Here is a 27492-nt window from a genome sequence, read left to right as displayed (position 1 = left end):
TGCCGCAGGTCGCTGCCGCGACCCTTGAATGTACACAATACTTTTCAAGAAAAATAAATAAAATACATATATACAGTCCCGCCCAATAATCTTTGCCTACTTGAGAACAAAAAAACTCTAACTTTGAAACTCCGTACCTCGGCTAGAAATAAACCTACAGAGCTTTTCAATAACTCATTTGAAAGATCTTTTCACGCTCTTTTGAATGATGTATATTAAAATTATGCTAACATATTTTCTTTGCGCGAGTGTCAAAACAAAAATTACAAAATTTTTGTTGTTTTTTTATCCGCTTGCAATTTCGAGAAAAAAAATCGTAGAAAAAATCTAAAAAAAGCATTTTCTAGCTCTTTTATTATACTATCCAAAACACTCATTGATAAATGCTATTGATCTAAATTCAGCGATTATATGAGCATTTCATTCAAAAATAGCGTCTATATTCATTGCTCTTTATCTCGAAAAATTCAAATCGTAGAAAAAAATTTACTTAAAAGAAAATGCTTTATTTTATAAATAAAATGCGTAAACGAAATTTCATAATCATATGAAAACATTTTTTTTCATTCATAATATCAAGTAGCCTAATTTTTTCAATATTTTATTTTTCTTCACTTTGAAAGAATAAAAAAGATCATTTATACGTGAAGCTATTCTATTTACTATAGACAATTTTTAACTGTATGCATATCTCCATCAATGAAAAATCTCAGTCAGTGTAACAACTATTAAGAAACAATTGTAATGTGATATACCTAGGTTTGTTGAAACTTAACAGTCATGAAAATAATATTTGATTTGAAATGAGAACATTTTTGTTGCTCTTTTTTGTCTCAATATAAGTAGAAAAATTAATCTAATCTATTAAAACTAATCATAACTAATGATTAGCAAAAAATAAAAAATAAATGTTGTTGTAACCTTAAATGTAACCAGCACATAAATGGTAAAAGTGATCGTCAGATTGCTAATATTCTCAATATTCCTTGTCGAACCGTAGACTAGAGTTAGCAGCTGAGTTTCACGCCGGATTATAGCGAGAAGAAGTGAGTAATCTCACCGACGTATAATTATCTGCGGAAAGATTGCGTTAAATTAAGCGTCCGTGAGTAGGCCCGCATACCTCTTTCTCTCTCTCTCATACGGCAAAACCCGACGTGTTGTAACTGCGCGGCGCAGCGGTGCGTCACTCGGAAAAGCTCTCGGCCTCTTTCTTCATGGAATGTAAATCAAGCGCTAAACAAATAAAGGCCATCTGCAACTAATCGGCCGCCTTATTCACTGACGTGGGCAGAAGCACACGTGTCCCCTCTGCCCAGCCACCCGAACCCATCGACTCCCCCGCGTGAGCGGTGCGCCGAGCACGCTTTCGACGAAACAGTCGGCACCACAGCCGGGAGGCAAGCCTTCCTTCAACGAAGTGGCGGTTAACTTCGCAACGTGGGAGCGACGGTAACTTATTTTGTCAACGGATACCGATATATCACTCAGATAAATCACAACCGTTACAACGTGAAGTTATCTTATTTACTATAGAAAAATTGTAACTGTATGCATATCTCCATCAACGAAAAATCTTAGTCAGTGTAACAACTATTAAGAAACAATTATAATGCGATATACCTAGGTTTGTTGAAACTCAACAGTCATGAAAATAATATTTGATTTGAAATGAGAACATTTTTGTTGCTCTTTTTTGTCTCAATATAAGTAGAAAAATTAATCTAATCTATTAAAACTAATCATAACTAATGATTAGCAAAAAATAAAAAATAAATGTTGTTGTAACCTTAAATGTAACCAGCACATAAATGGTAAAAGTGATCGTCAGATTGCTAATATTCTCAATATTCCTTGTCGAACCGTAGACTATAATGTGAATAAATTTAAAAGTAGCGGAAGTGTTGAAGACAAGAAACGCTCTGGTAAACCACAGAAAACAATGCGTCTGATGACGCATTTATAAAAAATATATGTTTGCGTAACAGACATCTTATAGCTAGACAAATCACTGCTGATGTGAATCGGCATCTAAAAAAATCAGTGAGTTGCATAACTGTAAAGCGTTGACTAAATAAGAACGGATCGTTTGGAAGAATTGCTGTAAAAAAAACCATTTCTGCGGAAAAACAATATCACTAAAAGATTAAAATAGGCTGAAAAACAGAAAAATTGGACTGTAGCAGATTGGAATAACGTATTGTGGACCGACGAGTATAAATTTCATAAATTTCAGATTTGTTGTAGTAAAAGATCAATTACTATTCGAAGACGTGTTGGAGAAAAATATTCAAAAAGTTGTATTGTGCCAACGGTAAATCACGGTGGAGGATCTATTATGGTTTGGGGCTGTTTTAGTGGATCAAACGTAGGAGATATTATAAAAATTGATGGAATTTTGAACAAAGAAAAATACAAACAGATTATTCAAAGACATGTTGCTCCTTTAGGTTCACGTTTAATTGGTCCTGGATTCATTTTTCAGCAAGATAATAATCCCAAACATTCTTCCAATATATGAAAAAATTATATTACCAATTTAGAAATACAAAAGAAGTTAACAATGATGGAGTGGCCACCTGAATCGCCGGATTTCAATCCAATTGCGTTATTGTGGAAAGAAGTAGATAGAGCCATGAGAAGAAAACTTCCAACTTCTGCAAAAAATCTATAGGAAATAATACAATCAGAATGGCAGGAGATTTCATCAACGACCTATTATAAAAAGCAAAGACCATCATTTCGACGGAAAGAAAGTTTAATGCGTCTGCAAAAAGCTTCATCTGAATATTATTTTTTCTACGTTTCGAATTCAAGTTTCTTAAAATTAAATTTACAAAATTTTCCATGTTATTTAGTGTCGAATAATTATGAATATTTCGGCTGACGAGTTTTGACGTACATAATTATATTTTCTTGACAATGAAAAAATTTACATATTCTATTCCCACCTAATATTATGTACTCTAATTTCTGTGTACCATACTTCAATAATACTTCAACAATATATTACTATGGTAAAAAATAATAAATAAAGGTTACAAGAACATTTTTTTTTCTAATCATTAGTTATGATTAGTTTTAATAGATTAGATTAATTTTTCTACTTACATTGAGAAAAAAAAGAGCAACAAAAATGTTCTTATTTCAAATCAAATATTATTTTCATGACTGTTGAGTTTCAACAAACCTAGGTATATCGCATTATAATTGTTTCTTAATAGTTGTTACACTGACTAAGATTTTTCGTTGATGGAGATATGCATACAGTTACAATTTTTCTATAGTAAATAAGATAACTTCACGTTGTAACGGTTGTGATTTATCTGAGTGATATATCGGTATCCGTTGACAAAATAAGTCACCGTCGCTCCCACGTTGCGAAGTTAACCGCCACTTCGTTGAAGGAAGGCTTGCCTCCCGGCTGTGGTGCCGACTGCTTCGTCGAAAGCGTGCTCGGCGCACCGCTCACGCGGGGGAGTCGATGGGTTCGGGTGGCTGGGCAGAGGGGACACGTGTGCTTCTGCCCACGTCAGTGAATAAGGCGGCCGATTAGTTGCAGATGCCCTTTATTCGTTTAGCGCTTGATTTACATTCCATGAAGAAAGAGGCCGAGAGCTTTTCCGAGTGACGCACCACTGCGCCGCGCAGTTACAACACGTCGGGTTTTGCCGTATGAGAGAGAGAGAAAGAGGTATGCGGGCCTACTTACGGACGCTTAATTTAACGCAATCTTTCCGCAGATAATTATACGTCGGTGAGATTACTCACTTCTTCTCGCTATAATCCGGCGTGAAACTCAGCTGCTAACTCTCCGGTTGTCGAGCTCACGTGCCGGCTTTCGTCGTCCAGGAGATACTTCCTTCTTTCGGTCCCCGCAACACTCGTTAACTCTTGTGTCACTTGGGTGACGGCACTCGCTCCTCTCGTCCTTGGTTCGGTGCTCCTGTTGGATCTCACTTCCGATTCCGCTACCTTTTCCTATCTTTTCTTTCTCTCGTACTCAGTGTCCTTCCTTTGTATCACTCTGCTCTTTTTGCCGGTTCACACGTGAATCTCTCTCCTACCTACCCCCACCCCTCACCGTCCTCTCTCTCTTCTCTCCGCTCGCGCACGGTTTTCTGCGCAGCTGGCCCGCGCATGGCACGCGCTGGCTCTCTATTCAGCGGATTTTTCCCTGTAACGAGCCGGCTCGTTACAACGTATAAATGATTTTTTTTATTCTTCCAAAGTGAAAAAAAATGAAATATTGAAAAAATTAGGCTACTTGATATTATGACTGAAAAAAAATGTTTCCATATGATTATGAAATTTAGTTTACGCATTCTTATAAAATAGAGCATTTTCTTCAAAGTAAATTTTTTTCTATGATCCGAATTTTTCAAGATAAAGAGTAATGAATATAGACGCTGTTTTTGAATGAAATGCTCATATAATCGCTGAATTTAGATCAAGAGCATTTATGAATGAGTGTTTTGGATAGTATAATAAAAGAGCTACAACATGTTTCTTTTAGATATTTTTTATAATTTATTTTCTCGAAATGGCAAGCGGTTAAAGAAACAACAAAATATTCGTAATTTTTATTTTGACACTCGCCCGCCTATACACAAGGAAAGTATGTTAGAATAATTTTAACATACACCATTCGAAAACGCATGAAAAGACCTTTCAAATGAATCGTCGTAAAGCTCTGTAGGTTTATTTTCAGCCGAGATATGGAGTTTCAAAGTTAGAGTCATTTTGTTCTCGGGTGGGCAAAGATTATTGGGCTGGAGTGTATATTTAATTTTATAAATTCAAATTATCAAAGTTTGATCTATTATAAGATACATTTTAGTGTCACTATTAACATAATACTTTACATTTAATGAGATTAATGAAGGTTTCAAGATTGAAAAATGATATAATATATTAATTTTTAAATCTGTTTGAAATAGGTATGCAATAGGTAATGGTGAAAGACCAAAATTAAAAAGTAAAGTTGGTTGGTTAGATATTTTGGCTAACGATACACACCAATTTTATGGACCCGATGATTCTGGAGGCCCTAGCATAAAGGTGAGTCCCATTTCTCTATCAATAAAGATGACGTAGATTATTTATCAAAATATAACATTAGTTGTTTGAAAACTTCATACATATTTCGAAAATACACAAATACGTAAACAGAGAACATACTTACTCTTGAAGATACTGGAATCAGATTGAATGTACTAGATCATATGGGAATGCCTGCCCTTTTAAATAGCTCAAAGCAAGTATATTCAAACATATGCCAAAGATCCACATCCCCTCTTTAAAGTTTCTACCATATACATTGGCTCAGAGTTATAAGTTCTGTTTCAGTGCATGCTGTCCGCGTATTTCAGATCATTTGTTTAAAATTTAATATTTGTAATAGATAGGCGTATTATTCCAATGCTTTTGCTACTAATTTTTTAAGTGGGATAAGAGAGGCGCTTTTATTTTCAGCAATTGAAGAGGAAAGAGAGTAAATAGGTCCAAAAATAATTATATACACCATTTATTAAATGCAAAATTTTATTTCTAATCATTAATAAACAACGAACGAACAAACTCAATATAAACATCTTATACTAATTATGAAAAGAACAGAAACGGACGCATGAGTACTTATAAACTTGTGACGGTGTAGGCTGGTCATGGCCTGCACCGTGTGTATGCTTCTCTCTCTATCCTAGGCGAAGGCGCACTGCTGGCATCAGACGCACGTTATTTTACGTTTCTGATGCCTGCCTTTATTCTTTCCAGCATTGCGGCTAGAAGGGAGAGAGAGGAGGCAGCAGCGAGCAAGCGAAATGGGGAGAAACATCAAGAGTAAGAGAGAGAGAGAGAGAGAGAGAGAGAGAAGAAGAAGAAAATCGTATGTAGTTCTGTGAGGCTTGACGCGCAGCACTTGTCGCGCTGGGCAGTGCCGCGTGCCGCCGATTAGGAGGACAGTGGTGGGGAAGGCGTGAGAAGCCAACTCTCACGCACTCACGACACTAGATCGACGCATGCTTGAGAGATCGGCCGCACTAGAAGTCCTGAGGGGTCGCCATTCTTGCTATCATAAATCAGAGAGAGTGTGAGAGCCGTGACAGCGTCAGAACTGGGCTACATCTTGCGCCAGCCAACTCACCTGCAGCCCACCTGCCAAGCAGCCATCACATTTAGTCAGGTTCAGTTTTCTCTCCTCTCTTTTCTCTCTCTGTTTTCCCGGCATTATTTCGCGGTTTGTGTGCGGCGCCAGGCTTTCACGAGCAGGCGCAACGTTTCGTTGTTATATAGTTTAATTTGAGCCGGTTAATGAGGTGACATGGCGATAACGTGCCGGTCACCTCGTTTAGCATTAGTCTTTCTATCATTAGTATTAGGTAACTTTTGTATTTTCGTCGGTACTCAAGGTAGTGCAGCTGTAATAAATGGTTGATTAAAGAAACTGTGTGTGTGAAGATCATTGTGTCTACACCTTCTCCTTTCTGCTTTGCTAGGAGCGACTCACCGCCTCCCTTGTCCTCCCCTTAAATAATTTCGTACGGAATTGTTGGAATTGAAGACCTACGCTAGTACAAACTACGATGCCATCGACCGAAATGACTTAGATGCTAACTGCCCAGCAGATGAACGCCTTGGAAGCCCACTACCTGTCCCGCACACTTAGTTTATCAAGTCGCTGCTCGGAACACAAAGAAATCTCAAGTAGCCGGCAAATGAACGCCTGGTTACCGAATATTACCGCGACCTAATCTACTTCAATCACACGTCTATTATGGTCAGAAAGATTAGAAAGAGAGGAAATGAAAACCTGAGCTTGTCTTTTTCGGGCTGGTTGGTATGGTGTAGTAGGCGGTAGAGCGAAACTGCGTTGTGTGGCACCTCTTCTTCAATCAACCGTACCTCACGAAAGGGTAACCTCTCTTGTGTTGCGGACAGAGCTGGGCGAAGATTCTTATCGCGTGGTCACTGTCCTCATTGACATCTTTCTGCAGGGATACACTCGCTGCTTTCTTCTACGTCTCGCAGTGGAGGTCCAAAGTACAATAGTCGACGGCCCGTGGTCACTCTTCCGCAACAGCTTTTAATTGTAAGATGCTCTTGCAAAGACGAATGAGAAGGAAATGAACGACTAATTGCCGGCCGCGGCCTTCTCGTGAACCTCGGTTTATACTCTCCTTTAACCCCACTTGACCTACAATTTTTAGGCAGCATACAACGCAACGCTATCAGTTATGTGTCGCACACCTGCCTAGACCAGCATAGTGTTTACACTCTCAGTCTTGCTCACTCTTTCTCTCTCATTCTGCCTCGCTCTCACTACTGGAGCCCCTCGAGTCTGTTTGGCTACTCCTCGGCAATCATGGACGTTGAAACAAAATGCCAAGAGTTAGGCGCATTCTAATATGCGCCCAACGTTGGCCACTGTGCCTTGTAAAAAAAAGGGCGGTGAGGGAGAGAGGTGGACGAAGAGCAAGTATACTGCTTACTTCGTCAAATATTTGATGCTGAAATATTATCTTAATTGAATACAATTAAGTAATAGTTCATTATCTTTATGTACTTCAAATGAAAGAGGGAAAAAGAAGATAAGATTGCATGAAAAAAGAAGATTAATATTAAAAAATAATTAGTTTTACTAAAATCAATTAAAATTACACTTACTATTCTCCTGCATAGGCGCGTCCAGGGTCCAGTTGCTTCAGGTTGCCTTCTTTGTTGAGAGAGAAATCGGCCCGCGGAGAGTATCGTGAGCTACGCGAAGATCAACCAGCGAATAACCGAGAGGGAATGAGGTACGAATCAATAATGCGAGTGAATATTATAAGAAGAGCAGGAGTGGTTAGGTTAATAACTCGGCTTGAACTTTGGGTAAACAGTAGCTTATATCGACAAGAGAAAGTTAATACAAAACTAGAATTGTAGAGCACAAAACTTGGCGCAAATTAAGCGACGCGAATGCACCTTGCAGGTTAGTACAACACGGGCATTCGCAAACGTGCACTCAAAATCTATAGGTGCTGCGCATACGCCGGATAGATTGACGGAATGCAAGCTTACGCCGCGCTATGAACTACCACTGATAGAAAGCGAATCAGCACGCCGTATACGAACTGGTAAGCCGACATACTTACTCTGTCGCACCCACGGGAGACAGTTAGTGTATGTGTGTCGTTCACACTTTTCCGCTTTGAGGGTGGCGCAGCGTAATCAAACATTACCACCCCTCTCTCTGGGCGCCAATAGGTTGGCATAGCCCACTGTCTTTCACTCCTTCGCTTTCAAACATTATTGGAGATCCGGAAGTCAAGTTTGCTGCGACATCCCTGATGCACTCAGCGAGTCGGAACCTTTTTAATCTAAGGCGGCGACCTCCTCGAAAGGAGTACCGATCTTTTCACGGTTCGACGCTCAAAGAGAGCGGAACTAAAGGCTTGACCCTCGGTTTGGGCGCGACGGGACTCTAGTTGCCCCAACGTCTACTACGTCGGAAGCACGCAGCGTACAAATCTTACGAGATTTGCTTGACCTGGTACCACTACCCCGCAGAGGCCAACCCAAATTGGGATGTCAGAAGAGAGACTCAGCCAGGACAGCCAGAGGAAGATTCCTAAGACGATCAACCAACTAAGCCTCCCCTCCTGGGCTCGCGTTCAAAATACATCCCACCCTGCGTACCTGTATTAAGGGATTTTTCCCACGACTCACAGGTCCATCGCTTCGACGTGCCGAGGCACGTCTTCCCACTGCGTTTCGGTCATCCCCGCTCACGCGTATCCGTTATTCGAAAAGGATGTGTCCTGATTTTTGCCCGAGTCTCGGATTTCGCTTTCCATGGAAGGCTTTTATGACTCGCTGATATTGATCTCTGCTCTTTCAATTAATTTTCTAACTTGGGTCAGGGGCGGGGTCTCGCCTAGCCGAGAAGACTCCCCAGGCAGTTTTCAATATTCGTGCCAGTCATGCCACTCATTCAAATCAATTTCCGAGATCCAGGCTAAAATCAGGTGTTTTAGCGTTCGAGATTAGCGTTCAAATTGTGTTTTCTCACACAAAGGTGTCGGGCCTTACTCCCGGAGCTCGAGGCAAAGAACTTTGGGTGGCTGCTATGACCACGGCCACGACTCTTTACCCACAATAGTGGCACCTACCGATTGCCAATCGATAGGGAGTAATTTCTTATCTATCCGAATTAGATTCGGATTGCCGGGACCATTGGTCCTCTGCAACTAGCTCCCGGAGCGGTCTCCCGTCCTCTAAGAGGGCGCGTGGTACCACAATCCCAAGAGATTTCCCCTCGAGTGATTCCCGGATTTTGGCTTTTCTGGGCTTGAGTTGAGCTCTTGGGGTGCGGTAGACTCCACGTTGAATGTTTGGGCGTTTACGGGCCGCACCTCACCACGTGCTGTCATGGTCCGTGTTGTTTGTCGTTTAGCCTATTGGCCATTTGCCCTAGGGGCGAGCGTTGTGTGTTTTGCCTACTGTTTCTTTACGGAAACAGCGTTTTCAGCCCCACCACGTGAAGGTACACACATCCGCACATGTGATTGCAAGTCTTCGTTCAAATACACATTGCATTCACTTCGGGTCGACTAGCATTAGTTGCTTGTCGAGGGCAATCGATGACGCATTTTGTACTTCAGCATTTGCATTTGCTCATGCCCGTACAGGTAAGAGAAGTTTACGACATCCTCTGCCAAAACAACAAAGTGTTTGTTTGAGAAGTCTCCACTCTCTGTTGAGGAAGACAACTACCGTCCGCCGCTTTGACAAAAGATTTTTGCACAAGGTGACCTGGCCAGCCTCGCGGCTGGCCATATGGTGCACTATGTGCATCATCCATGTTTTTGCTAAGCGGATTATAATCGAGCTTCCTGAGAGCGTCGTGATCGCAACCGCCACCCACAGGAGACAATTAATTGGCGTGACAAAGCGTCGATACGCGACGCAAAGAAATGACAACAAACAAGTGACAACCCAGTACTTACAGCGCTGGTCGCTCGCTAAATTCAGTCAGATCCGGTAACGCACTCGCATCGCAAAACTAGCTTGCGTATGCTTTCTCTTTTTGTAGGCGATCGTCCGTTTGATTCACACTAGGGTCTACGTTTCAATCCTCAGTGTCGCGCTCTTATTGTTCACCTTTCTCACGAGGTGTGTCCTTCTTGCCGGTTGGAAGCAGATTGTGTTAATCCAGTCTATACTTTCTATCCTCGAAAATAATCACAAAGGGAGAAAAAAATAATACCATTACATTTATTTTTTAATAAATAACATTTTATTTTTTGTTTGCTTTTTATTTACTTTGTTTTTTTTCTTGTGATTTAAAAATTTCTGTCTTATATTACCGTAATTTATTACTAGCTGCAATTTACCTCATTCACTAACGCTCGCTCGGTTGCACATCCTATTTTGCTTTACTGATCGTTTGATTTACATCATACATCTTTATTAAATTCAATGAAATTGACATTTGATGCTTGTAACATGTTATTAGGAAAATAATTCAAAAAAAAAATTTGATATACAGCAAACATTGTTAAATGCATATACACAAACCCAAAAAAATATTAACGAAGATATAAAAATGGATATAGGTGATAATAGAATAGATACCATAACGATTGTCGATAATTTTCCTATGAGTAGTGAAAATGAAAATATAAATGTTTTACAGTTCAACAAAACTCAGCAATATTGTGAAGAAGAATATGAAACTAAAATAATAGAAAAAAGAAATTTTGAAACAGAAAGAAAAAAAAATTCTGTAATAATATGAAATATGACGTTGAATGATTACAACAGCGAAACAAAGATGGAATTTAACAAAAAGAATATCATCAACGTATAAAACAAAATTATAACAAATTTCAAAAACAACATGAAAAAGAAGCTATGCCGAAACGAGAATATCATCAAAAAATGATGAATGACGAAGAAAAACTGAAACAACAAAAAGAGAAAAATGTCAAACGAAAACGAGAATATCGTCAAAAAATTGATAAAGACCAAAACTGTAAAAAAAGGAAGCGATTGCTAAAAAATATGTTTATTGGGAAAAAAAATTGGGCAACGAAATATATTGAAAATTATGTTTACAGAAAAAAAAAGGAACGAAGATCAAGACATCGAGGATTATAAATTAATTCGAAAATTTAGAAAACGAAAAAATAGTGACACTGAATTTAAAGAATGTTTTATATCATTAAAACGATTAAAAATTGATGACAAAAATTATATTGACAAAAACAACACATTAACATGTAAAAAACTACAAAAAAACATAATTCAGTCAGTGATACATTATAACGGCCGGGGCCGTTCTCGCGGAAGATTGTCCGCGCACGAGGCCGAGCATGGCCAAGCGGGCAAGCGAGCGAGGAGTGAAGAGAGAGAGAGAGAGAGAGAGCGAGACTCGATGAGGCGCGTGCCATAGCGAGAGGGTGGGGAGAGAAAACGATTTAGAGGCACTTGGACTTAGACCGGCGAGCTCGAAGGATTGTCACGTGCGCGTGCGAACGAAAGAAAAAGGAAAGCGACCGGTAAAAATAAAGGTGTAAGTGCGCAAGAAGGTGAAGATCATCCCCGAGGATCGCCGGAGCCTGTGGATCGTCATCTTGAGTGGGCGATTACCAGGGGCAGAACTTGCCCGCCCAAGCAAGGGCGATAACGCGGGCGACTAGCGAGGGGTAGTCTGTCTGCAGCAGCTACTTCACGGTGAGTTTCGTTGCATTTGTAAGCGATTATTTAGCGTGCGATAGTTGCGCGAGCGAGCGTCTCTCTCTCTAAAATAGGATGCAAAGCAAAATCTCGGCACGCGATATTGTATATAAGATTTGCCTAAAGGAATAAAGCCCGATTTGACCTACTCAAGTGTTGCCGTTGTGTTGGGCGTACCCAGGAAGGCACCCTTGTCCCTTCCCTCGCCCGTGATTTGAACCTACGCACGTTCTCGTGCTTGGCTGCGCTTTCGCGATCCCTTTTCAGGGCAGCGTTTGTCCGCCCGTATTCGGCGGAACGCCAGGAAGCTGCTAGCTGATCGGGGCGGCGGTGAGCCCCGCATCGACCAGTGAAAATAAAATTCTTAACGGGCCGCGAGAATAATTTGATTATTTTCCAGGCCGTTACAACATATACAAAATCAAAAACAAAACAATTAATTTCCTTCACAACTACAAATCATATTGGACGTATTGCAAATATTTACTTCAATGAAAATCTTATAGAGGAAAATAATTTAGACTCAATGACTGAAACTTGTAGAGACTGTAATGCTAAGCATTTTGCATTTGAATATACTGCAACGGTAGTCGATTTAATTAATCGACTCATTCGCGATTCTGCTTCTCGCGCGTTAGTTCGAACTATTGAGAGAGAGAGAGGTGGCGCGCGATCTTTTGAATAGGCAGTTACGCCTCAGCTGTGAACGCGAGTTACCGCCGATTTATTTTTTGGACTTTGTTTTCGCCGAATAAAGTTTTCTTTGGTCAATTACGTGTGTGTGTGCAACGACAGTATTGCAGCAGCAAGCAGCGGTGCTGGAGCAGCAGATAAAAACGAATCGAGGCAGCGCAGCTGATAATAGAGGGGCAGTGGCAGTTGAAATTTTTGCAACAACAATTACGGCTGATCACCGTAATTGCACCGCATGGTAGGTGCACCTTCCGTCATATTAAGCGATACAAAATACATTCGGTATTTTGTTTAATCGTGTTAACGTTAATTTTTTGTATTCGCGTTGAGCGTTAGTTCGCGGTAGAATTCGAATCGATTCTCTCTCTCTCTTTCTCACGGAAAATAGTTAATTGTAAAATCCTATTTGCGAGCGTTAGTCTTTCGTCCCTACAAAGGCTGTAGTGATTTTTTTATTAATTAAAGTCTGTTAAATTTATTCGCCGTTTTCGTCATTTAATTTTCTTAGTAGCTTAAGTAATTGAAAAAGGCTTAGGTTTTAATCCAATTACATCTAGGGGATTCAGAAGATTAGGAGTAAAGTCGCTCACACTTAAAACTCATTAAGTGTAACAAGACACGTGACTTAAGGTGAGTTCAACTCCGTGCGATAGAAGACAACTTGGATAAATCATCTGACATTAAGGCGAATACACGTATTATCATACGTGTTTAACGGAGTGGCGGTTTGCTCTGCATCGTGGGAGTTTGTTCTTAAATAAATTTCATATTTTCAGATTTATCTCCCCCGTTACAATACGCATGACAGAAAATTTTCCAATTGTTGCTATAAAGGAAAAGTAATATTGCCAGATAATCCTAATGACATCGAAGCTTTAGCAACAGGATTAACTGAACATTGCAAGGAGTTTCGTAAAAATGGACGACTATACATATAATAATGCTTTAGCATTTGTAAGTTTCGGTGTAAATTTTGAAAAATTATCAGGAAAGGGGATTCAAGTAATTAGAATCTGTGGACAAATGGTACCCCCCATTAACAATGGTGAAATGCCCTCTTTCGAAAACCTCAAAATAACCTTTGGCTATCTTTAATATAGTGTTTAAGAAGTGCTTTGCCCATATAATTAGCCTCCGACCTCCCCCCCATATATATATATATATATGCAAAAAACGATTTTTTTACGAATTATTTTTTTTCTCGAAAAATAATAGCGATATCAGTACAAAAAAAAATCATGGATATACTACTTGCCAAAAGGAATATACCTGATTTTTTTTACATCTTAAGGTGGTGATTTTCTAACCTAAAAAAATTCCCGAAATTTTCAAAGTGCGATAACTTTACTTAGAAAAGTGGCTACAGAAAATTTTTTTTTTTAAATTATGTCTTTTTTTCTGATGAATTCAGTGGTATCATTAGAATTTCGAAAATCGTAGTGGGTCATTGAGAAAAAGTCAAAAAACTGAGTTTTTTCGACTTTTTTCGTGGTTTTTGGTCGCTAATTCTTCGCAGTCGATTTCTATGCCAAATCTGATTACACCATTCGATTCTACAGGAAAAATTACATCGAAAACATATATAATAACTTAGAAAATAATAATGGATCATCGTTGAAAAAATTCAGTAAGCTGCGTACAGGTACCTAGTGTACCTCTGCAGAGTTCAGAAATAAACTAAGTATTGCAGTAAATAAATAAATAAAATAAATAAATAAATATATGCATATATATATATATATATATATATATATATATATATATATATATATTTATTTATTTATTTATATTAACTATGCGCAGCTGGATGGACTTACAGATTGACAATATGTCGGCCGTGAAGGGCCAATAGCAAAGCAGTCATGATACTGTCATGCAATGTCATGGTGCTGTTTTATAACCATAGCAGAGCAATCTAATTACGGAATCCGGAACGGAATAGAGAGGGGAATCAGAACATAGAAATCTCGGATGTTAGATGGTTTCACCTTTTGACACTCGTTGCATGTTGAATGTTTTTTTATTGAAAAAAGCACTGATCCGATTGAACTCTCAACTTAAAATTAAATAGGAATTAAATTGGAAACTTGAATAGGAAAATTAAATAGGAAACTTGAAATTAAATAACCAAAAATTATACTTGTCAGTTAGTTTGCCAAGTTGACAACCCAAAATAAAAAAGACATACCATGTGAAAACACTGAAGACATTTGGATATTTGGATTGAAAAGTATATATAATTCAAAAGGTATGATAATGTCAATTTTTGCGACTTTAATATCAGTATTAATTATTCAATATACATTAATACATTAATGTAGTAAATTAACCATCGCACACAAAACTTGGTATCAATATAGTTTGAATGGCAGACGATAATTTTTAAATTATTGTAGGAAAGAAATTACGATTCCATTAATTATATTCTATTTATTAATTTATTTCAACAGTTTTAGGTACCTTGGAATACATATTTCTGGTACTCTTCAGGCTATAGTACTATTAGTTGAGTTTGTTTTCATTTCCTTGGATAATTTCAAAACATTTTTACATTATCCATAGTTGAATATGAAATTGTAATCCTACTTCTGAATATAAATCATTAAAACTGTTTTATTCCAATATTATTTTTTTTATAGTAAACAATAAGTTAACAGTTATTGTACTGCATATTTTAATAGAATAATTTTTTTTTCATCAAATAAAAAATTCTATCGAAAAATTCTTTTCGCATCTTTTATAAGTTTGATAATATATCAAAAAACTTTTCTTTACCTAAACTTTATATTATAAAATTTGTTGCATCTACTTTTAACTTTAAGGTTGTTACGAGAGTCTTTTTTTAATTTTCTTGTATTTTTTAAATATTGGAATTATATTAAATTAACTAATAGCCAATAGATTTTGCAAGTTATTTTGACACATCAAATAAAGCAAAGATTTTTTCAAGCAATATATTACTATGAGTGCTACCATAACTATGTGTGATTATTTAATAGTAATTGGTTTTGCAATCGTATAAATTGTGATACACTTGTTGTAAAATAGTCAAACAGAACTATTGAAATTGTTTAAGATTTTATAATATTCTGTAATTTGTACAAAATTAACTTTATCGTTTGTATGGTAGATGATTATCGTAAGAACTTTTATTTCTTCCTCGTTTTAACATAATTTATATGTTTTCATGTTGGACCATGGAAAAAGAGTTTGACATAATAAATATACTCAGTTTTTGACGTGTGCAATTATGTTTTAGATTTTCCTTTTCTGCAATTTATACTTTCATGATCTACAGGAATGAATATTTAACTTTGATTGTTTGTTTTCATTTTCTTTTTAATTATCTCTAACAAACTTCCATATAAAAATATATATGCTATGAAAATTCCGGTGGTGATTTTCCAAATAGTTAGAAAAATAAGTATTAGAGCATTTGAATGTTTCAAAGATAGTAAAAGAAGTCTCGAGCTTTTGATTATTTACAGAAATGTTTACTACTAAATATTTCGTTAAAATTGTACTTGTTGTGATATTAAAATCTAGTAATTTGACATTATGAAAATTAAAATATGATCCTTTTTGTTATTACAGACACATAAGATGTCTTCTGATGATGAGCCTTCAGTCAAAAAGCCTCGTTCAAGAGATGAATCAAAATGTATTTCGTGCGACAAACATATAAGAAAATTGAGTGGATCCCATTTGTATATTGATAGTCGGGAAAAAGCTTTGGATTTTAATAAAAAGTATGGACAATTAGTCCTTGTGGATGATACAGTATGTTCCAAGTGTTACGTAAAATTGCGAATTTCGAAATCTTCAAAAAATACTGACAACGAGAAGTATAAAGCTCAAAAATCTGGAGATTCGTCAGAGTCGACGGCAACTTCTTCAGCAGATGTTTTAGGTGAAAATACTGTTCAAGAAGATGAATCTGAGTCTCAAATTGAAGAACAGACGTCAAGAATTTCACTGGAAAATACTCAAGAAAGTAACACAGAGAGTAATACACCTTCATGGGATACAAAGCTTGGAGAAAGTAAAAGTAGTCAAGATACAACTACAGATTATAGTTAAACATCAGATTCTTCCGGAACAGATCCAACATATGTGCTTATTAATACTATTGAAGTTGAATTGGTAGTCATGCCTTTTCCAAGGACAATTATATCTCACCAGTATTGTTTTATGTGTAATGAAACTAAGGATCTTCAAGACGTACCATTCGATGCCCGAATATACGTGTTCACAAAAAGGAGAATATTCATTCCAAGAAGAAACAGATGTTGTAAGAAGCATTTAATTAAAAAACGATTTTATAATGAAGATTTGTCAATTATAACCTATGCTAGCAGTGAATATGAAATTGAATCCAAAGAATTGCCCAGATTCCTTGAAGCCTTATCAGATTCAAGTAATTCTAGTCTGCATGATAAAATTGGTGAGTACGCAATTTCTGAGGAAAGAATAAAAGCATTAACAGGTTATACGTGGAAAAACATAATTACTCTTAAGGAAATGATGATAACTATGCGTAGTTCAGGTAATCGAAACGTTACACAAGCTCTAGTCATATTTTTAATTAAATTAAGAACTGGTAACTCGGATCTTTGTATATCTGCTATACTGGAAATTGAAGAAAAAGTAGTGCAACAATCAATTAGTGCTGTTTTAAAATGTTTTGAAGAAGAAGTATTACCCAAAAATTTTGGATATGGGGCTTATTCGAGAGAGTTCTTGTTGACCCAAACCTCACCAATAGCTAAAATATTATTTAATTTAGGAGATAGACTGGGTTTAGTATGTGATGATACGTATTTACGGCATCAAAAAAGCAGTAACAATATGTACCAAAGGAAATCCTATTCTGGGCAGAAGAAAACAGCACTATGTAAACCTTTTACAATAACAACTACAAATGGCTTTACAGTTTATGTCGAAGGATCATACAATGCTAACCTCAATGATGCTGCAATTTTAAAAGAAATTTTGTGCTCTGCTGGTGGTCTTAACAACATTTTAGAAAAAGGAGATTATTTCATTTTAGATAGAGGTTTTCGTGACGTGGTTCCATTCCTGACGAGTAAAGGTTTCAATGTACTTATGCCAGCTTTAAAAGGAAAGCGAAATCAATTGACGGTTGAAGAATCAAATCAATCGCGATTGGTGACCAAAATTAGATGGGTTGTCGAAGCTGTTCATGGGATAGTAGGGCAAAAATGCAAACTTCTTCATAATCAATTTCATAATGCCAGGTTGCCCAATGCTGGATTGTACTGTCGAATTGCATGCTTTCTCATTAACTTATTTTGTAAACGACTTAATTCAGATGTTGGCAAAAGTGATTTGATAATTGCTAGAATTCTTAAAATGATCAATGTCAAAAATACTCTAGCAGAGTTTGTTGAAGAGAACAACTGGAATAAAAAAGTTAAACCTTTCAAAATAATTTCGTCAAACGATTTGCTAGATTTTCCAGAACTGACTGTAGATGAGCTACAAATTCTTTTTACGGGTACATATCAATTATCTCAAGCTATTTGTTACTTAGCGGAAATGTTGGGCGAGAATGAATCTTTAAATCTGAAGTGTTCTATAGAAGAAAATTGTATCATTAGATTTGAAGTCAAATCAAGACACATCAATAGTAAGGCGTACAAGGCCTATGTAGAATACGAACCTCAAACTTATGGCATAAAAGGTATCAAAAGATATTGTTGTAATTGTTCTAACGGCAACAGGACCGTTGGCTGTTGTTCACATGTGGCATCTATTATTTATTACTTGGCTCATGCCCGATATTTATCACGCATCCCGAAACTAGCAGAACAACTAACTAAGTTGTTTGATGTTAATAGTACAGTTCCTGTCATCGATGAAGACAGTGATGAGGACTTAAGTGATTTTCAGTATTGCTTTTCAACAATTATCTGTAAATACTACGACACATTGTAATTTTAATGGTTTATTCAGCTAATAAATCATAACAATTATCAGTAAATATGTCCAATAATTTCAGTTGTTTTATTTCATAAATTTTTTTTACGATTAACCGTTTTCTTCCATAAGTTGTTTTCTACAGTGCTCATCGAGCTGTTGTAGCGAGCAGACGTGTTTGATTTGCTTTTATTTCCGCTCACGAGTTCATTTACATTAGATTAATGTAGTGGTTTTCAAGCAAACCGCACTTAGTGAAGAGTGTCTAGTCTTATGCTCAGTGCTTTACTGAGCAAGTGCGCGTTTTTCGCAGTTTCTCTAAACTGCATACTTACTCCGCAATGTCTTCCATAACAGGGGGCCACGCGGACAAATCAAGTTCCAACAAACAGTTTTCCTCTCCTTCTTATGCGCAAGCCACCTACACACCTGCTAGTGAACATGCTATTGTCATTGAAGCTATTGACGGTTTATCCATCGACGACTACCTCGACGGCTTAGAAAAACTAATAGACATCAATTACGTCAAATATATTTCTAAAATCTCTGGAGGCCGAGTCTGTGTCTACCTTGCATCAAAAGACCTAGTTTATAGTCTGGAAAATAAACAAATTGAAATCCTACATCACAGACTCAGTATTCGTCCTCTCACCGAGAAAAACAAACGCGTTGTAATATCCAATGTTAGCCCAGTAATTCCGAATCAAATTCTCATGGAAGCATTAAAAGACAAAGGCATCCATACCGTCTCGCAAATCCATTGTATTCGAGCTAGCACTACTAAACCCGGTCGCTCACACATTCTCTCATTTCGCCGTCAAGTCTACATAAAGGAAGGAGATGAATCGCTACTACCCGAGTCAATTCAACTAAACTACAACAACACAAATTATTGGATTTACTTCAGTACGGACTCTACCAGCTGCTTCATTTGTCATCAAACGGGACACATAGCGAAGCAGTGCCAAAAGAATCTTACAACACAACAATCTCTACACACCGAAATCCCAGTTGCCGCCGATCCTATAATCAATAATAATACTTCAGTCATGGAAACTACCGAGCAAACTGAGCAAGCAGCTGGCTCATCTGTAAAGCCTGCTAATGTCAACACTCCGAAAAGACCTCTATCTCTCTCTAGCCACTCCTCAGCTTCTATACCGATTGATAAGAAACCAAATCCGAAAAACAACGACTCCGTCATAATCCATAGCAATAGTACTCTGAAAAAAGTCAAGCCACCGTTAAGCAAAAAACACAAAAGCGACAAGATATTCGAAAGCTCGTCTAGCGAAACTGAAGTCTCTGATCTTGAATCATCACTCCAAGCTGTGAAGGACGAAATCACAAATAATCCTACGGCATACTGCTTGAATTTTGAAAATTTCAAAAGCTTTCTCGAACAAACTTATGGCAAAACTAACATAGCTTCTATCACGGAATCACTCACTAATGATTTCACCGGTCTTCACAAGATGATTAGCGATCTACTTTACCTCATCTCCGACCACAAACTTAAGGCCCGATGTAAAAGATTGTCGGAAAAATTGTCCCTTTTAACTCAAGAGAATTACGAAGGAGACACGGAAACTTAGATTCTCATAATGGCAGAAGTTCTTTCTGAAGATCTCAAAATTGTGTTTTGGAACTGTAGAAGTATCAGAGCCAGGATCGAAGAAGTTCCCCAAATACTCAAGCATATTGACATCTTAGTGTGTGTAGAATCACAGCTGAATAATATCGACTCTAGCCTACATTTCCCTGGATTTAAGACTCTGAGAAAAGATCGTCTACATAAACAAGGAGGTGGAATTATTGCCTTCATTAAGAACAACACAGCGTATAAAGAGATCGATGGCGCGCTTTCTCTTAATCAAGCTTTCGAATACCTAATATTTAAAATCACTAACGTCACCCCTAATCTTGTTATTCATGCGTACTACAGAGCTCCAGGTAACCAGCATTCGCAAAACGAATGGAACTCTATTTTTGAAACCATTGATAATAATGAACATACTTTAATAATGGGCGACTTTAATGCTCACCATACGTCATGGAACTGTGGTAATTCTGACAATAATGGTGAATATCTTCATTCGGCTTACGTAAATTCCGATACTTTCTTGCACAATTTCGATACTCACACATATTTTCGCCCTAATTCGAACTATGTTTCAAATCTTGATCTAATATTTTCGTCGAACAATTTCGCTCATAAAGTAAATGTTTTAGTCAATGATGAAACCTGGAGCTCGGATCATTTCCCTATTTTTATTGACATTAACACTAACAAAAGCATTTATCGCAAAAAAACGCACAACCTCAAATCCATTCGTACCGATTGGGATAAAGTTTCAAATTATCTGGATAATAGCTTCGAAAAATTTTTTAAATTAGAATATGTCTCAGCCGAGCCTAACACCAAGTACTCTATTTTTACTGAAATTGTAACGAATGCTATTAAAGCAAATACACCTGTAAAGAGAATCGTTAATAACAAAAACCATCGCAATCCTGTTCCCTGGTGGGATTCGGACTGCGACAGGGTTAAAAGACTCAGAAGAGCTGCGTTCAAAAAGTGGCGTTTCTCTAAAAAACAACATGACTTTATCGAATATAAGAAAGCCGTTGCAGTCGCTCATAAGACATTTAAAACTAAAAAAAGAGCTAATTTTCGTAATTTCGCCGAAACGCTCAACTTCAACATTAATCAAAATTACGTCTGGAACAAATCCAAGTTGCTTAAAAATAAATGGGTTAAAATTACTCCTAACAGCTCCTCCGAAAACCACCAGAACAACGATCTTATTAACGATTGTCTAGATCGTATCAGTCCAACTTGGTGTCAAAACAATCCGGATGTTCTACCTAACTGCCTATCCAACACCCTTCTCGAATCCTTGTTCAATTTTGTTGAATTTAACGCGGCTCTCAGCAGTAAAAGTACTCGTTCGTCATGCGGTGTCGACGGCTTAGACTACGAAGCTATTCAACGATTACCATTAAAATACAAACTTATTCTCGTTGACATATACAATGATATGTATCAAACTAGCTCATTCCCAGACGAGTGGAAAACATCCCACATTCACTTCATTTGTAAACCCAATGGCAAAGGCGTAAGACCAATCGCCCTCAGTTCATGTTTATGCAAAGTGTTCGAAACAATGCTTAAAAACAAGTTGCAATGGTGGGTCGAAACAAATAACATCCTCCCGGATTATCAGACTGGATTTAGAAAAGGTCAATCCACCATTGACAACCTGATTGGTCTGACCCTAGAGGTCGAGGAAGCTTTCTCTGAGGGTAAAGAAGTTCTTGCTGCTTTCCTGGATATCCAAGGCGCTTTTGACAATGTTAATGTCGAAATTCTTTTGGATAAACTTGCGGCTGTCGGTTGTCCCCTTATATTTATTAAATTCATTCAACACTTGACTTGGGATAGAATAATGTGCTCTGATATTCTGGGTGAAAATACTAGAACCGTATGCAAGGGCGTCCCTCAGGGAGGGGTCCTCAGCCCTTTATTATTCTGTATTTATATTGCGTCTGTATGTAACCACCTGCCAAAATCTGTTAAAATTGCTAATTTTGCCGATGATATCGCCCTTTATTGTAAACGACGTCCTCTCTCGTCCAGTATCAGACTCATTGAAAAATCTGTCGAAGTAATCTACCAAAATCTCGAAGAAATTGGTCTTGACTTGGCTCCGTTCAAAACTGACTTACTTCACTTTAATAAGTCAGGAATTACTCCCGGCGAAACATCTATTCAAATTAGAAACACCACTATTTACTCCAGCGAAACAGTACGATTTCTCGGAATTCTTTTCGACCACAGACTCTCGTTCAAACAGCACATCAATGCCGTTATTCAAAAAGCACAAAGGGCCAACAATATCATAAAATACTTATGCGGTGTCACATGGGGATCATGCCCTAATACACTCCTCATTTTCTATAAAAGCTATATACGTGCTATTTTAGAATATGGCTGCTTTGTCTATTACCCTACGACTACGACACTCAGCTATGCTATCGAAAAAGTTCAATTCTCATCCATCAGACTCGCGCTTGGCTACCGTATGAGCACTTCTACTAATATTCTCTTATCCGAATCCAAACTACCATTTGTTGAAGAGCGCGTCTATTTCCTATGCAAAAACTATATCAACAAAGTTATGTGCAATACTAGCCTTATTGCTCACAAAAATATCTTCCAAAAGATTTTCCAAAAAGTCCAACACAATCAATGCAAGCTCAAGAAATCCAGAAGATTACTCATTAAGTGTATTAAAAATTCTGACTTTACTAACAGCACCATCTATACGAACAGCCACTACAACAATTATCTATACAATTATGACATTCCTTTTAACAATATTATCATCGACACCGAATTTGGTCCACAGCTTAGTAAAATTACTGATCTCAACGCTCAAATCAACAATCGATTAGCCGATGGAAATGCCTACGCTATTTTCACCGACGGTAGCAAAACATCCGACGGTACTTCAGTTGGCGCTGCAACTGTATGTGACAGACTTAATCTCTCAATCATGACAAAACTCGACAACAGAGCATCCGTCTTTACGGCGGAATGCGTTGCTATTAACGAAGCTGTTAAAATTGCTCTCAATCATACTAATCAGAATGTAATCATTTTCACTGACTCTCTGAGTGCGCTGTTATCTCTCAAATCTGCCAATCTTATTGTTAATATCCAAACCAACCCTTATATCTTTGAAATCCGGCATAATATTCACAAATTTCAGCAAAAAAGCTCTAATAATAGTTTCATTCAACTCATCTGGATTCCAGCGCACTCAGGAATTCAGGGCAATGAATGCGCCGACCGCCTTGCCAAAGAAGCAACCTTACTAGCTTCCGACTCCGATCTGAAAATTCCTTTTACTGACCTCAAAATGTACCTCAAAAATAATGCTCGTCTCAATACACTTAATATCATTTGCGAGGAAGGAACGATCAAAGGTAAAAATTTCTTTCAAAACTTTCACAACGACAAAATCAAGCCCTGGTTCCACAAACTCAAACTCCCGAGAAGCGCTATAACTACTATCAACCGTTGCAGATCAGGGCATTATAATCTAAAAGCGTCGCTTTACAAAATAGGACTATGTCAGGATACAACTTGCGATTGTAACTCTGAAGTTCAAGATCTTGACCATATCCTGTGGCAATGCCCCAAGTACGACAAAGAAAGAAATCGACAACCTTAAGCTCTCTAGAATGTTCCTTCCTTCCTCCAGTATTGTGATACTAAATAATATTAACGCCAAAATTGCTCGACATCTATGTTCGTTCTTCAATGATTGTAAAATTATTATTTAATATTAAAACTCAGCGTTAATATCCTCACTTGATGTCAAACTACATTAGCCATATTATTGCTATCTTCTCTGTAACTCTTCACCCATAAAAACTAATGTATATTTTTCTCTATTGCAAAATAACCCTTTATAGGGTTGAGTTTGCCTAAATAAAAAAAAAAAAAAAAAAAAAAGTTGTTTTCTATATAATTTCTTTTGATTTTCAAAAGATTAATTTTTAGGTACTCTGATAACACTGAAATGCATTTACACACTCACTCGCTTACACACTCATATATATCTAACTATATATATATAGTTGTAAGGGCGCCTTCGGAAGTAGACCCTCCCCCCCTCCCCCCCTCCCCCCCTGATTTGTTCCCCTCCCCCCTCCCCTTTTCAATATTACGTTTTTGGTATTTTTGTACTAAAAAGCTTAATATTTACGGTGTTTCTACTGTGTTTTTGTTGATTTTTGCTAAACTAAAACAAATATTTTATTTCTTATGCCCCCCCCCCCAACTTGGCCCCCTCCCCCTCGATTTTGAAACTTTTTTTGTCCCTTTCTTTTTCAATTTCATGGCATTCATGAATTTATATTCATGACCATGTAATTGATTATAACATTTGTTTCAGAATTTCAGTTCTTATATTATAGCAATTTATTCTCAATTCAGTTAGCGAGTTTGGTTATTCAATGAGTATTGTAATATTAATCAGTTTTTTTTTTAAATATTTAATAAGCACAATGTTTTAATTGCTGCACGAATTCATAAATTTAAAGTTTACTAAACTTATAGATATTGCCGCGGGAAGCGCTGTGATCGCTATGTGCTACCGTCAATCTGATGTGTTTCACTATAGTTTCTCATGCTTTCGACTCGTGACAACAGCCGTTGTTGTTGTGTGTTTTTATAGTTCTATAAATTTAGTTCATATCACTTATTTATTGGCAAATTTGAAGTATTTATTAAACGTAAGTAGTCCCTATATTTACTACTATATCTATTCTACTCATGCTTTCGACTCGTGACAACAGTCGTTGTTTGTTTATATTGAGAAAATGTTGTATTACAACTGCAGGAGTGCCAAAGAAGAATATATCCAGTAGGTAGGCAAATGGCACTAAGAATTACCAGTGCATTTAGGACTGTCTCCAGAGACGCAGCACATGTAATTTCAGGGCTATTACCCATCGAGATTTTGGCTGAAGAACAGACGCGGCTGTACGAGCATCGGAAAGCCAGGCAGTTAGAAATAGATGACTGCAGGAAAAGAGAAAGGCAGAAAAGCATTCAACGTTGGCAGGCACAGTGGGATAGCTCCGGAAAGGGCCGATGTACCTATCAGCTTATCCCAGAGATAGCGAAATGGGTGAACCGCCAACATGGAGATCCCAGCTACTACCTGACACAGTTACTGACTGGGCACGGATGTTTCCGCAAATACTTGCACAAGTATAAACATGAGGACTCACCAGAATGCCAAAAATGTCGAGGAATAGAGGAGGACGCGAGGCATGTATTTTTCACATGCCCAAGATTTGAAACACAACGACGAAGGCTCGAAAGCACACTTGACACGACGATCAAACGTGAAAACCTTGTCGAACAGATGCTAAGATCCGAGATCAGTTGGAATGCCACAGCGGACTATGCCAGAGGAGTAATCGAAGAATTACGAAAAGAAGAGAAGACGAGAAAAGAACAACGAACCCAGGGTGCTCGCACTAATGCGATTCCCTTGTAGTTAACTTGACAGATTCTTCTCGGATGAGAAAAAAACACAGAAGAAGACGACCCGACGATGCGGTAAGAAGAAGACGACTGGACGATGCTGTAAGAAGAAGACGACGTAGGAGTCTGACAAACCTGAACCCTCGATCAATCAACGACGATCGGGGGACGTAGGGAAGGACAACAAGGAGGAAGAGCTAATCAGCTATTGCCACCCCCGCGAAGTAATACCTAGCGGCAGTTCCGCGGGGGGTTCCTGCATCCTGCAGTTGTGGTCACCACTATAAAAAAAATGCGCCATGATATTTACCTCAACGGTGGTGTGGAAAAAATATCAGTAATGTTTCTTTTATATTTTCATTCACTAAAATGGGGGGTTGGCGAGCGGAGCGAGCAGGGGGGCGGAGCCCCACTAGTATATATATATATATATTATGTAGGGTCATTAATTTCTTTAATAAGACAAAAATTTCAAGTAAATACGTCCGATGTTCTTGATTTTTTTCTTTACTGAATTTTTTCAACGATGATCCAATATTATTTTCTATGTTATTATACATGTTTTCGATGTAATTTTTCCTGTAGAATCGAATGGTGTAATCAGATTTGGCATAGAAATCGACTGCGAAGAATTAGCGACCAAAAACCACGAAAAAAGTCGAAAAAACTCAGTTTTTTGACTTTTTCTCAATGACCCACTACGATTTTCGAAATTCTAATGATACCACTGAATTCGTCAGAAAAAAAGACATAATTTAAAAAAAAAAATTTTCTGTAGCCACTTTTCTAAGTAAAGTTATCGCACATTGAAAATTTCGGGAATTTTTTTAGGTTAGAAAATCACCACCTTAAGATGTGAAAAAAATCAGGTATATTCCTTTTGGCAAGTAGTATATCCATGATTTTTTTTGTATTGATATCGCTATTATTTTTCGAGAAAAAAAATAATTCGTAAAAAAATCGTTTTTTGTATATATATATATATATGGGGGGGGAGGTCGGAGGCTAATTATATGGGCAAAGCACTTCTTAAACACTATATTAAAGATAGCCAAAGGTTATTTTGAGGTTTTCGAAAGAGGGCATTTCACCATTGTTAATGGGGGGTACCCTTTATCATAACGCATATGCATTACATTCTAATGAAAATGAAACACGTAAATATGGACAACTTTATATTTTAGACTATGAAATGGCAATAAAAAAGAGAGAAAGAGAATTTGATCGCAACCCAGACATTTTTAAAAAATAACGCGAATAATTTATATCGCGTAGAAGAGGCCGCGTTGGGGATGCAGGCGGGTAGGCGGGATGCGCCGCGCGCCGAGGACATGACGACGACTCGGACGCCACGTAGACGGGCGCGAGAAGAGCGACGATCTCGCTCTGCGTCGCGCCGGCGGAGGGAAAGTAGCTCGCGTGAGCCGGTTTTGGAAGACGAATTTTTCTCCGAAGTGGAAAGCGACGCCACCGAGGAGGGAGTATTGGGGTTGTACGACCGGAGAACGAGCACAGGGCATTGCCACGCGAGGTGGGAGAGGCCATGAAGAATTGGGAAGATTTAGTTAGGAAACTGTTGAAGGGCGGCGCGCGAGAGAATCACGCTGTAAAAACCGAGGGAACGTCGCCGCGGGCCAGGCCACGGTTTGCCGACCCAGGGGAATCTAGGGAGAAGTACAGGCCGAGGTGCCCATCGGCAAGCGAATGGGAAGATAGTTGGAGCGAGTCCCCAAGTTCGGATGAGGACGAGCCGGATGAGGCGGGGTTGGTCAGTCGCAGACCGAAGCGCCGGAGTACTTGCAGGCGCTCAGGCCTGCGTCAACCCCGACGTTATAAACCGGTGGACGCGCTGAAGGCCTTTCGCTTTTGGTCGCTGAAGTTTTCGGGCGACAGAGGAGCGGATGTGGACGGTTTCGCAAGTGATATTAGGAAATGCCAGGATTTTTGCAGGTTGAGAAATGAGGAAGTACTCCGGGCGGTAGGCATAATATTATCGGGAAAGGCGGCGCTCTGGTACCGTAATAATGAAAATACTTGGCGAACCCTCGGGGAGTTTCTCGCCGATTTAAAGG

At 38.1% G+C, this 27492-nt stretch overlaps 1 protein-coding gene across 5 annotated transcripts in view; it reads left to right on the top strand.

Annotated features, from left to right (window-relative positions):
* LOC131672074 (potassium voltage-gated channel unc-103) overlaps positions 1-27492 on the top strand; it is a 1608120-nt gene that overhangs the window by 676458 nt on the left and 904170 nt on the right. For all 5 annotated transcript variants that reach the window (XM_058949027.1, XM_058949035.1, XM_058949044.1 and 2 more), the window contains one exon: positions 4941-5061. In XM_058949027.1, the coding sequence (XP_058805010.1) occupies positions 4941-5061 (121 nt within the window). The remainder of the gene's footprint in view (positions 1-4940; positions 5062-27492) is intronic.

The sequence above is a fragment of the Phymastichus coffea genome, unplaced genomic scaffold, assembly GCF_024137745.1.
Source record: "Phymastichus coffea isolate CEN01 unplaced genomic scaffold, Cenicafe_Pcof_1.1 PCOF00011, whole genome shotgun sequence".
In the NCBI taxonomy this organism is placed as follows: Eukaryota; Metazoa; Arthropoda; class Insecta; order Hymenoptera; family Eulophidae; genus Phymastichus; species Phymastichus coffea.
This window is presented reverse-complemented; position numbering and strand designations above follow the sequence as displayed.